Source organism: Stegodyphus dumicola, chromosome 7, assembly GCF_044657685.1.
Source record: "Stegodyphus dumicola isolate Sdum_Otavi_A_Nest chromosome 7, ASM4465768v1".
Lineage (NCBI taxonomy): Eukaryota > Metazoa > Arthropoda > Arachnida > Araneae > Eresidae > Stegodyphus > Stegodyphus dumicola.
The window spans coordinates 152,337,785-152,350,604 of NC_140774.1; the positions used below are offsets into that span (position 1 = coordinate 152,337,785).

General features: G+C 32.1%; 1 protein-coding gene across 2 annotated transcripts in view; it reads left to right on the plus strand.

The window, feature by feature from the left end:
• Window positions 1-456: 456 nt before the first annotated feature.
• The window catches only part of LOC118201987 (uncharacterized), a 28,650-nt gene continuing 16,286 nt past the window's right edge, over window positions 457-12,820 (plus strand). The window contains exons 1-2 of one of the 2 annotated variants that reach the window (XM_035374139.2): window positions 457-521; window positions 7,994-8,258. In XM_035374139.2, the coding sequence (XP_035230030.1) occupies window positions 8,027-8,258 (232 nt within the window). In that variant the 5' untranslated portion in view covers window positions 457-521; window positions 7,994-8,026. Of the gene's footprint in view, window positions 622-7,993; window positions 8,259-12,820 lie in introns of both variants that reach the window. The other variant, XM_035374138.2, reaches the window with a different exon arrangement.

Genomic DNA, 12,820 nt, shown 5'->3' on the forward strand with positions numbered 1-12,820 from the left:
ATTTATGATGAATATCATCCAAAGTGTCACAAGAGTTATTGGTACCAACGTGAACCAAAACTAACTCAAATTGATTGTCTATCAAGGTTATCTTGCGTGTCAACCTTTCAATCGTAGCACCCGGAAAACAATGAAAATGAACTTCATAATCCAGTAAATTCAGCAATAAATATTCTTTTAAATATTTTATCATCGAATCTCCGATTATAAGTATTTTCATTTTTCCTGTTTGCTTAGACAAAGACATAATAAAAATAATACAAATAACAAAATCAAATTAAGAATTAGCACGTGCAGAAAAAACACTCACCGACGAAAATGGCGGAATACGATTTCTATTTTTACTAGATTTACGTATTTGGCGCCAGGTCCAGTTTGGCGTGAAAAAGATAACCCTCCAACCAATCACAGCAAAGTACATTTTTCCGTAAACATTTGGCGTTTGGCTGTACATAATTGTTCAAACTCCGTTTGTCTGTCTGTCCACAAAAGGAGCTCTGAGAATAGCAACGCAGTGAAATGTGTGTTGTTTACTGTCACGTTGTTTCTTGTTATTGAGTGTAATATTTTGTCTTGTCAGTTTGTTTTCTGAAGGTCATGATGTACTCTGACTTATATTAGGTATTCATCTAATTAAGTCTGCACTTTAGTTCTTATCTTTTAATAATTCTATTGAAAACCCAAACGAGTTAAAACGGAGAATTTTTTTAATAACGTTAACGCGCGGGAATTAATGCAAATCATAAATATATCTTGTTTCAATGTAAAGATTTCATATGTTTTAATCATGTTCAGAAGGAGGAAAATAGCTTTGTAAAAACGGCCATTCTTTCTGAGTAATCAAGAACTACAATTTGAAAAATACATGCTTTCCATAAACATTTGTTTTATTTATTTTTTATACAATTTTAAATAACTCAACTGCATTGAAAAGGGGTTGTTGAACTATAGACATTTGATTTAAAATGTTTTCATGGCGTAATTTAAGAATGATTATTTATATAAAGCATAACAAAGGGTTTGCCAACGTACAAGACGCACCCTCTTTTTTTATACACATATTTGAACGATAAAACTTTATTACTGAATTTACAGTATTTTAAGCACAAAGTAATATGTTCTGCAAATACCTAATTTATCTGGGAAAGAACATCTTTCAATCTTCGTCAAAACCCAGACACTCATCTCCAGAGCTAAGTGAAACCTCCTCTAAGCATCTGAGTCCTCATACAACAAATTGTCCTCTGTACCATCCAGAGCGTTACTAATGCCACACTTCTTAAATGATTTAACCATTTTCTTTGTTTTCACAGCATCCCATGAAGCTTTGACCCATTCACAAACATGCAAAATGCTAACTCCGGATAAATTGAGTTATTGATATATAAGACACTCCCCATGTTTTCAGACTAATTTTCAAAGAAAAAAAGTGTGTCTTATACGCCATTAAATATTCTATATCTCGGTTTTATCTGTTTAAATTTTCAGTACCTTTTTAAAAAATAAATTTCATTTAAGTAAATGTATTAAATTTCAATGTATTAAAATTCATATGTATTAAAAAGCTAATTGTTTATGCGTATCTTAATTTACAAATTAATAAGGTGCAATAAATTAAGATTCACTTATTGTAAGATCTAATTTGCTATAGTATTGCAACAGCGATATATGCATTTCTAATTTTGATAATCTTAATTTTCCGAAAGTTCTTATAATTTTCATTATTTAACAATCTTATCCTGGAAACTGTGTCATAACTATATCCCTTAAAGTTACTTTGTTTTTACTTTATTATTGTACTGTGGCGTAATTTGTTTAACTGTACCAATGAAGCAATTTTTCCTCCTCAGAATCATAATATTACGTTAATTAATAAAAGCAATAAGTTTCTCTTTTAAACTTTGATTTTTAAAATTTATATTCTGTATTGGATTAAGAATAGTGAAAGAAAACCACTTTGACAGGAGATGTAAATTAAATGCAAATATATGAAAGATCAGCTGAATTAAATCTTATCAAATTAGACTTTAAAAAAAATTATCCTGTTTCAGAAGACTTTTTTCTTTTCCTTTTCGTTTTTATGTATACATTAGTGTATTTGGTATACTGTACAAATTTTCTGTCTTCATAAAATTTCATATTTTATTTCATATATGTAATTTTGTGCAATTCTTAATCCTAAATGACACTGAAATATATTTTTGAAAATTATTTTAAAATGAAAGTGACATATGTATCCAGATATTGCTATTAAAATGTAAAAACTGGACCTTGCATCTGTTTGAATGTAATTCATAGATGAAAGCAATAAGAATAGCTATCTATACTGGATGGTTTATTTAGTTTATTACTTAATTATTTTATTAATGATGAATTGTTTAACTTTATTATTTAGTTTATAAAATTTGTTTTTAGTTCAAAGGGGCTTTGTCCGTGAAGGACTCTTTTCTTTTTGAGATTTTGCATTGAATCACTCTGAATGTCTGTTTCACTTTTCAAACTGTTGCCACCAAATATTATCACCCTGTATTATATTTAAAGTAATCAAATAATGAAGAATCTGCATAAATGTATGTGTGTTTCTCGCATTGTGATAAAACAATGGCAGCCCAAATTTGAAATCTGGAATTTGTTTTATTATCGATTTCATATTTTATAAAATTTTAACAAATTTTTTAATAACAAACTCAAGGATTTCAAGGCCAATTTCAAAGTGAGCAACCGACAATGTTGTACAGAAAAAACATTTTTATCTTTAGCGCGTGAGACTGTGTATTGGAAATGCTAAAGATATGCTCACTTTAAAATTATTTTACAATATTGCTGTTGACCTGAATTTTATGGTTTAAGTGTGAAGAACATGATATTTAATAAATAAAGGAAACACACCAAATGTTAAAAAAAAAATGTCCTTTGGACGTAATTTAAAATCTGAAACTTTTCAGATTTTCTTTTTTTAGTTAGTTATAAAATTATTTTAGTCATCAGCATTGTCTCTTCAGAGTCTGTCTGGAGGGGAGCCTCTCCCTCCAATCTATTCGCGGGGACTTTGCATGTTGCCATCATCCATCGCCGAGCCTTGACGGGGGGAGGGGGGCAATGCCCCTCCAGACAGCCCTTAATATCTACATGCAACATCCCCGCAACCAAGGTCACAGACAAGACAGTATCAGTACGATTCCTACCGAGCCTGAACCTGCCACCTGCCTAAGGTTCTAATTTATGTGAAGACTGATTATATAACCAAGGAACCGAAGCTGTCTAGACGCAAGTCCAGCCAGTGATCTGGAGGAACCCCGGGTCCCTTCCCAAAAATGGTTGGTTCCGAAAATTACCATCAGTCGATCTCAAGGGATGGGTTGTCCAGCATCGTTAGCCTATGCCAGCCGAAGTGAAGCCTAAGCCGACATAGTTTCCGGTGGGCGCAATGAGGAGGCTTATGCTGAACTGAGGGAGATGAGAGCAAGTCTCCATTTCCTTAACTCCTGCCCTTCAGACGAACACCGGGTCTCCTACCGCAAGCGGTCTGTTCCAGATATTCATCCTCAGGGTCAGGTGCCGGTGTCCGCTCTTAAGATCAAACACCAGGTCTCCTCCCACAAGCGGTCGCTTCTGGATGTTTGTCCTCGGGTATGACCGCCACCCACCAATTTCAGCATTGCCCCTGTTTGCTCAGAGTCTATTTTGTGCGAGAGACCATCAAAGCATATCTGTGATACTTCTCAGTTTTTTAAGATAAATTGTAATTATAGCCAAAATACACCAGAACTCTAAATAAGAGGGGCTGTGGAACTCCTTTTATGAAACAACCACAATTTCAACAGAAAATTCTTTTCAGCTCATAAAGCTTCATTTCAGATTTATTTAAAGATTTCATAAAACTTTATTAATAAATCAATCTTGAAAACTGGTTGTAACTTTTGAATGCATGGCTGTCTTTGTTTCGTTTTAGAATCTTCTCTCTTTGTTTTCATGTAGACAGATTTTCATTAGAAATTTCCTTCCACACTCTTATACTATTTTTAGCATTCTCTGTAATCATATTAATGATGCTTTAACCATTTTACTTTTTTCATTGATGTGCTGCAGAAACAAAAAGAAATCCGAAAAAGGTTGAGATTTTAATTACTTTAAAGGGCTGTTTTATGTAATGAAGTTTAATATGGTTTATTTGTCAATAGAGATAGCCTCAGATGGAATAGCAAAACATAATTATAGGATACTAAGTGAATTTCCATGTAGATGTACTTAGGAGAGTTGTATATCTTACATATATTTAAAAAAAGATAATTCTTTAAGAAAATTTAATGTTGTTAGCTAGATATATCATGAATTAAATGCATTTTTACTTAACTCAATGTGATTAAAAATTTTTAAAAAATAATATTTTTAAAACTTCATTTATTACTTTTAAATAGTTTAGTTTGTTGATTAATAACAGACAGATTAAATGTGAAAGAATAGTAGCTCATGTTTTTCTGAATGGCAGCTGACTTAAAATTCAAATAATGCATTAAAATGAAACAACGCAAAATTGTGTATCGAGATTAATAGCACTTTTGGGCCAAAAACCTTGTATCTATCATTGCTTGAAACAGTAAGTTACAATTTGTATAATTTTTATTCAGAGCTTAAAAGTTTAGCCAGAACCTGATGCCTCTGTTTTTTAGTTCCCGAGTAAAATTATAATTCCAGCTCAAAGAAGTTAGAATTTGAACCTCCTTGTTCCAGCTGGAGACTCAAATAAAACAGCATCTGGTTTTCTGTTTTATAACTTAACTGTTTGTTATTTATTGAACTTAATTTATTAAATTTTTTATTTTTGTACATTTTTATTGAATTTTAATTACAATCATTTTATTATTAATTATAATTATTTAATCATTAGTTATTAATTTATTTCTTATTTATCTATCCTGATGATTTCCACCTTTTTAAATTTAGAAATTATACTCTGGTATTGATTATTAATGGGTGATATATTGCTTTTACAGTAGACAGTATGGGTTTTTGTATACCATTACAGTCTTTTTCTCCTCTTATTCAGTATATTTAAGATATTATTAACAAATTTTTAATATATTTTGAAATACATACTACATCATTATTTATCAAATCTCTTTCATAGTTTTCTGAAGAGAGGACTAAGAAAGTTTTAGTTTTTTTAATTTTCACTTATAAAAGATGCTATAATGTCGAAGGAAATTAAAAGATTCAGTAATCAGCTTAAATTAAATTCTATTTGGAAGGGGGGAAATAAGTATTTTCTGTTATTGTATATGTATGTCTGAAGGATAGTAGATCCTTTTTCAGCAGATTTTATGGAAATTGAACTAATTTGTCAAGAAATAATAGGCTTAAATATGATGACCGACAATATAATTTTGAAGAAGGTGAATTTAAAAAATGAGGAAAAGCAAAAAAAAAAAAAAAAAAAAAAAAAAATGTACATGTTATACCAAAATATATGGAGAATGAAATTAAATTTATTCACACCATTCTTTATGTCTTGTCTTGCTGATTCCAGATCCAGAGCTGGTAATCATAGAGTACAAAGTCTTTAATCCGGACTTGTCGGGACTTCGGCAATTCCGAATTAGGGTTTTTTCCAGATTATAGATCATCAATTTAAATCTGGTAAGATGGCATGCAGAAATAAAAAATATGAAACTGTAATTTATGAAATAAAGAGCAATTATGATCTAAAGGTATCAAAATTTACAAAAAAAAGCTTACTATTTATTGTTTACTTTATTAAACATTTCATTCAATGTAAGTTGTTTAAGTTGCTTCGTTTTATGTGCTAATACCTTCTCTTTAATTCTATAAACAGACATAATTTCTTGTTCAGTTACAAAGTTCTACTGTTCAAGTCCTGTAATTGCTGTGCCGAGAATACCGACTAACTTGTCAATCGAAATTTTTTCATTTTCAGTAACCTATCTGTCACTTTCCTCACTATCAGAAACAGTATTTTCTGGATCTAGGACCATATTACAGATTTCGCCGTAGGTTAATTGATTGATGATTGGGGCATTGTCGTTGCAATAAAAAACTTCTGTTATAAAATCTTCATTTATTATCGCTTCTCCACATTTCTTTGCAAAATCCAGTAACTGGAAAATTTCACCTTTAGTTTGCAATATCCGAAAAACCTTCAAATTTTATGGCTATCATCTTCATCGTGCTCGCCATGAAATATGGTAGCTGGCCATAAATTATGCCAAGCACTTTTTAATGTATCTGGAGACACATCCTCCAATGCGCATTGCACACACGCGTAAAGCATACAAAAAAAAAAAAAAAAAAAAAGAGTTTTCACAAACCTCTCTGTCACTTTCTTCATGCCTTTATCCAATTTTTGCAGCAATTCCACTTTTTGTTTGATGGACATCGAAAAATGCTTTTCGCTTTGTTGATCCTTTGGCAGCTCCACAATCTGAAACTCTTTTTTTGTCATAATCGAAATTTCTAGCTTACTTTTTATAAAATTACTCTAACAGTCTGCAAAAAATAATAAGCTGGATCCAATTAGAAGATTAAGGAACAACACAATGTGCAACATTAACTGAAATAGATAATTAGATAATTTTAGCCTAGCTTATACTGTCCGTGATACATTAAACGCACATGCATAAACATATTATGTGCATGCGTAAACGCTATGCATGCGCAGAAAGTTTGTAGCTTTGAGGTTCAGATTAAAGACTTTGTACTGTATAATCATCTAACAAAGAAAGTGTGATTATCATTTCTATATGTTCATTATAAAATCAAACCAGATATTAGATATTTATCTTTGTAACATTACCTTCAAATATCTCATTATATTTTTAATGAAGATAATTTGGTACTTTCTGATTATCGTCATCCTCATCAAAAAGTTGTGGAAACATATTCGTGAGGCATTAGGTGAAGGGAAGTGTTTGTACCAGTGTTTCTTGCTGTTTCAATTTATGACCAATTCCTTACGTATGGAATTCTTAGTATGCTGCCATTTGGAAAATGGCTGTATCCTTTCGTGTATTAGCTTGGCATAAAACTAGTCGCGAGTCTGTGAATGTTTTCCAAAATGTCGGCATCAAGTGCACTACTTTTTTGGGGGGTATAGATAATTAGAAAGTACTAATAACTTTATTTTTTTCAAATTTAATTTTTCTTTGATTTAACTAGCTTCTACTACACTGCATTGTTAGATATGCAAAATCTCATTAAACTTCAATTTAAGAATTGAAATAATGATAATAAGATAGGCTGAGTAATCGGGGCACACTGGTTAGGAAGAAAATTTTAACTATCAACAAAGATACAAGAGTGAGTGATAAGTATTCAAAGATTGAGGAACCATGTAATAGCTTATATGAATAATTTAAAAATTTAATGTAATAACCTCTAGATATTTTAAAAGGAACCATGTAACAGCCTTTAGGAATATTTTAAAAATTAATTTTACATGGATAAGTTTTTATTTTTTATGCTAATTTGCATCATTTCTTTTTATGTGTAATATTGATATATTTTTGTAATATTTTAAAATATATGATGTATAGTTTGAATTTAATTGTTCGTAAATGATCATTTTTGAATTTCCTTTTTATTTGCCCTGTGCAGAATACCAGTTAGCAGAGGCTTTCTGCTAGTCCAAAACTGAAGATGTGGGTTCAACTCTCGTACAAAGCCTTGTTATGTGGTCTTATCCTATTTCTTTATAGATGTGTAATATAATTTGTCTCAGTGATGGTATTTGGGCATTGCTGTTTGTGATGAGATAATAAAGCAATTGATGGGGTCAACCATTCCCAACAAAAGCATTAAATTGAAAGTGTCCTACCATTTGAGGGATTTTTTTTTTTTTTTTTTTTTTTATGTTGAACTTAATTTCATTATCTATTTAATATATGAATAACAGTTTTTAGTGACTTTTAACATATATTTAAATGCAAATAGTTTTCCCATAATATTGTTATTTATAGTAATATTTATTTTGATTTAGGTGGTGAATAACTTATGATAAAAAAGGAGATTAATGGATGATAAAAAATGCTGCTCATTATGCGGAAAAGAATTTACTTTCATGCAAAATCTGAGGAGGCATATGCATAAATTACATAATGTTGTCCAAAAAAATAATTCTGGAAAGCTGCATTGCCCAAAATGTGATATTGTCGTTCCTACCCATAAACATCTGCGGGAACACTTGGCAGGAGTGCATATAATTGAAATCGAAAAGGAAGAAAAATTCTTTGAAAGTGTGGAAGGTAAATACTATTTACATTAAATAGCTAATGTATCATTAATTTTTCTACATCCATAGAGATATTTAAATATGTCGTACTTTATGGTTAACGGAGCACTCTTTCTTCCAGAAGCTTAACTTGAAATGGTAATGGCAACCACAATAATACATACAGCTTTGTTAAAAGTATAAATATTTAATTAAATCCAAAAATTTACAAATAAAAAATGAGTGGATTGTACCACATTAATTTCAGATTTGATAAGAGGTATGAAGTTGCCAGTTTCATTTTTAACATTGCTAAAAAAACTTGCATTATTTCATGCAGTCCATGCCATATGAATTCATACAATTGAAATCTAATTTGTGGTGGCCACTGCTGCACTAATGTTTGTTTATCTTTCCATTTTGCTTTGTGAATTCATGTAATCCATATTGATTCTTTCCTGTAATAAAAAAAAAAAAAAAAAAAGTAATCGAAAATCTCAGAGTGAAAACCTATCAGACTAATGTTCATTCTTCCCTCTTATTTGCAAAGATGTCATTGTAAATAAGTCTTAGGCCTTATAGAAATAGAAATAGAAATGGGTTTTCTCCCTCATCTGATGCATTCCCGGCTGTCACCTTGATCATATCCGGAGGAGTAGGGACGACTTGCAGAAATTTAACAGTGGTTGTCTATTGCAGCATGTATGATTGTCAAGAAAAAGCTAGTTGTAGCGCCTCATTTCTCAAATTAGAATTTCTCCATATTTTTATTTTTGAAACTGAGATTGATTTTAAAAAATTTAAAACCATGAATGAAAAGTTAATTTAGTTTTCATCTTTGCTCATTAGGGGCTTGGAAAAAAAGACAAAATGAGCAAGAGACGATGCCAGATTTCATGAAGACTTATAGAACTGTATAAAAAGTTTAAGCTATTTGCTACATGCAAAATGGAAGCCATATTTAATTAACCTTTCATGACACTAAGGCAACATCCTGTGAACATCCTCTATGTTAGGCGGGAGGGCTGGTCACTGTCCAGAGAGAAAGGAAAGAGAGAGAGATACTACTCTGATTTACCTGATCCGAAATCAGATAGCAACTTAAAGACACAAATTGTCGCCAGATCAGGAAGACATGTGTACTTTCCTAAGAAACTTGCTTCTTACATTACAATTTTAAAAAAATGTTTGAAATTTAATTTTTTCACATGTTTATATATATTTTACTTTTTATATGTGTGCATTATTACCTGTTCATAAAGTTGAATCACATTTTGATTTTTCTAATTTTATATCCTATTTTTGTGTTTAAAAAAGTACTCAACAATACGGATCCCCTTAAATCTTCATCCGATGTCGTTCCTTTGAATTGCCATCAAATGGAACTTGGGGGGGGGGGATCTGGTGGTGATAAGGAGCATGCCTTGCACCCCTGAGTGTGTGCTAAAAAAATACGGCAACCTGAAGTAGAAGTGCACAGAGAAAGGAAAGAGAGACCTGCTGTTCGAGGAGGAAAAACACGTATATTCAAAGTCTAAAAGTAAAGATTGATTTTGCTGTGTAATATGTCTTCTGAAAGTTCTGGATTTTAATACAGTGACAGCATTTAATGTAATATACACAAGAACTCCTTGGGACCCACAACAATTACTACAAAAGTGACTTCGGGACTTCGTTAAATCAGGCCATGCAAATAGCTCACAGGTACTTTCGCTTTTGACAAATCGCCATCTCATGAACCCCAAACCAGAACTTAAGGATTAAATTGATTTTTATCCTCCGGATAGATGGTTAGTTATTATAGTTCATTTTACTATTTTGTTTTCTACTTATTATTGGTATTTTGTTTTCTGTAATAGAATTTTTACTTTTTTTTAAACTTTTTTTTTGGTTTAAACCTTGCACAATGAATGTCTGAGGTATATGCTGCCCAAATTCCGGTTTATAACCAATCAGACCCAGCTTTATGGTTTATTATGTGTGAAAGTACGTTTGCTCTTGCCATCCCCCCCAAACCTATCACAGAATCAGTTAATATAATTATACAGTTTTCATCTTCCTCCAGATATTGCATCATTAGTTTAGGATTTATTTATGAAACCAGACCCAACCAATCCTTATATAAAGCTTAAAACTGAGTTAATAAACCGATCAGGAGAATTATCTCAGCAAGAAATTCATCAGTTATAATCTGAAGAGGAATTAGGCTCTCGTAAACCTTCGTATTTGCTTAGGAATAAGAAATGACGAGCAGAAACCTTAAATGTTCCCGATAATTTAATGTTAGAATTATTCCTTCAGCGTTTGCCTTCGGTAATCTATTTTGGCAGCTGTTTCCTATTTAACTTTAGACAAAGCTGCAGAAATTGCCGACATAATCTTAGAAGTAAATCCAACCCCAGGGACATCTGCAGTTTCTCATACAGTCTATCAATCTATTGAGGATAAATTGTTTAAAGAAATAGAAAAATTAAAGAGACATATTGATCATATTTTCCTTTCTCGGGGTCGCTTGCCAAATTGCAGAAATCGCAATAAAGAAAGGAGCAGTTCTCAAAGGAGAGATTATTTTGTTTGCTGGTATCATAGACGTTTTAGAAAACAATATGGAGAAGACAAGTGTATCAAACCTTCTTCATGGAAGAGAAACGAAACCAGCAAAGAACAGGGGCAACTTATTCTTTGCCTCAAATTTCACGTCGCCTGTTCATTCATGACCAGAGAACAAACGTTTTATTCTTGGTGATTACTGGCTCTGACGTGTCCTTATTTCCGGAAAACAATTCACAAAAACGAAATTCTCCTCAACAAATAGTTCTCACTGCTAATTCTTCAACTGTCCATGTTTATGGTCAAAAAACACTTTCTTTGGATTTCAGATTAAGAGGACAGTTTACTTGGACTTTTTTTATAGCAAATGTTAGTACACCCATTCTTAGAGCAGATTTCCTCCATTTCTTTGAATTGGTGCCGGATCTTAGAAACAAATCTCTCAAAGATTTAAAAACAAAGTTTCAGACTGTAGGCTGCGTGAAAAATGCAGCTGTCTTCAGTAATACATTTTATCACAAAATTTTAAAAGAATTTCCTTTCATTACTAAATTACCAGATCTTAACCAACCTATTAAACACAACACTGTTCATCATATCATAACTAAAGGTCCACCTGTGGTTACAAAACCTCGTTGATTAGTCCCAGATCGCTTAAAAATAGCAAAGCAAGAATTTCAAACTATGATGCAATTAGGGCATTTAAGAACACCGAGAAGCAATTATGCATCCCCACTTCACATGGTTCCAAAAAAAAAAAAGGGGAACTTTAGAATGGAGACCTGTAGGAAATGATCGTACATTGAATGCACAACTAATAAAAGATAAGTACCCTATTCCATGCTTAGGTGATTTTACTGCCTCATTGCAATGTACTAAAATTTTTAGTCATATTGACTTAATCAAGGCATATCATCAGATACCAATCAACCCCGCTGACATTCACAAAACTGCCATATGTACACCATTTGGTTTATTCGAAAGTACCTCTATGCAATTTGACTTATCTAACGCATCCATGACTTTTCAGCGTTTTATAAACAAAGTCACGCGAGGTTTAGAAGGTGTTTATGCTTTCGTCGATGATTGCTCATAGCCTCTAAAGATTCTGAGGAACGCTGCAGGCATTTGAAAGCATTATTTTGAAAACTTTAGGAATATGGACTTTGTATAAATGTTCCAAAATGCACTTTTGGTCAAACATCAATTGATTTCTTAGATTTTCACCCGTGAAAACGGAATTGAACCTCTTCTTGATAAAGTCAAATATATTTTAGATTTCCCTTGACATACCACCCTCACTCAGCTTCACTGATTTTTAGGCATGCTTAACTTTTACAGATGTTTCACAACTAAAGCAGTACACATTCTTTCTCCTGTAATAAAACTGTTAGAAGGGCATATCAATAAAAAAAAATCTCATTCTCATGTTAAGGATTCATCCTTACCATTAAATTGGAACAAAAATGCTCAACAAGCTTTTATTGCTGCCAAAAATGCCATTGTTCATGCTACCCTTTTGAGACACCTTATTCCTGGAGGCCAGTTAAGCATCTGAGTAGATGCTTCAGACGTCAGAATAGGTGACACTCTTATGCAGTTGTCTCAACAAACATGGGAACCTGTAGCATTTTTCTCTATGAAACTCAGCAAAAGTCAACAGAAATGGTCTGTGTATGATAGGGAATTATTTTCAATTTATTCTGCGATTAAGAAATTCCGACGCATGTTAGAGGGCAGAAATTTTCAAATTTATACGGATCAGAAACCGTTAATATATACTTTTAAGCAGAATCCTCACAAATGTTCACCTCGGTAATTACGCCATTTAGATTTCGTTTCTCAGTATTCTGCTGATATTAGGCATGTGCAAGGTTCTAAAAACATTGTTGCTGATGCGCTTTCGAGAATCGAAATTGATTGTATAACAAAATCTCCATTTTTAGATTTAAAAAATTTTTTCATAGAACAACAGCCTGATTTGGAGGTACAAAAACCTTCTCAAAAGCATCATCTTTGAAGCTGGAATTCAAGCCCTGCCAGTAC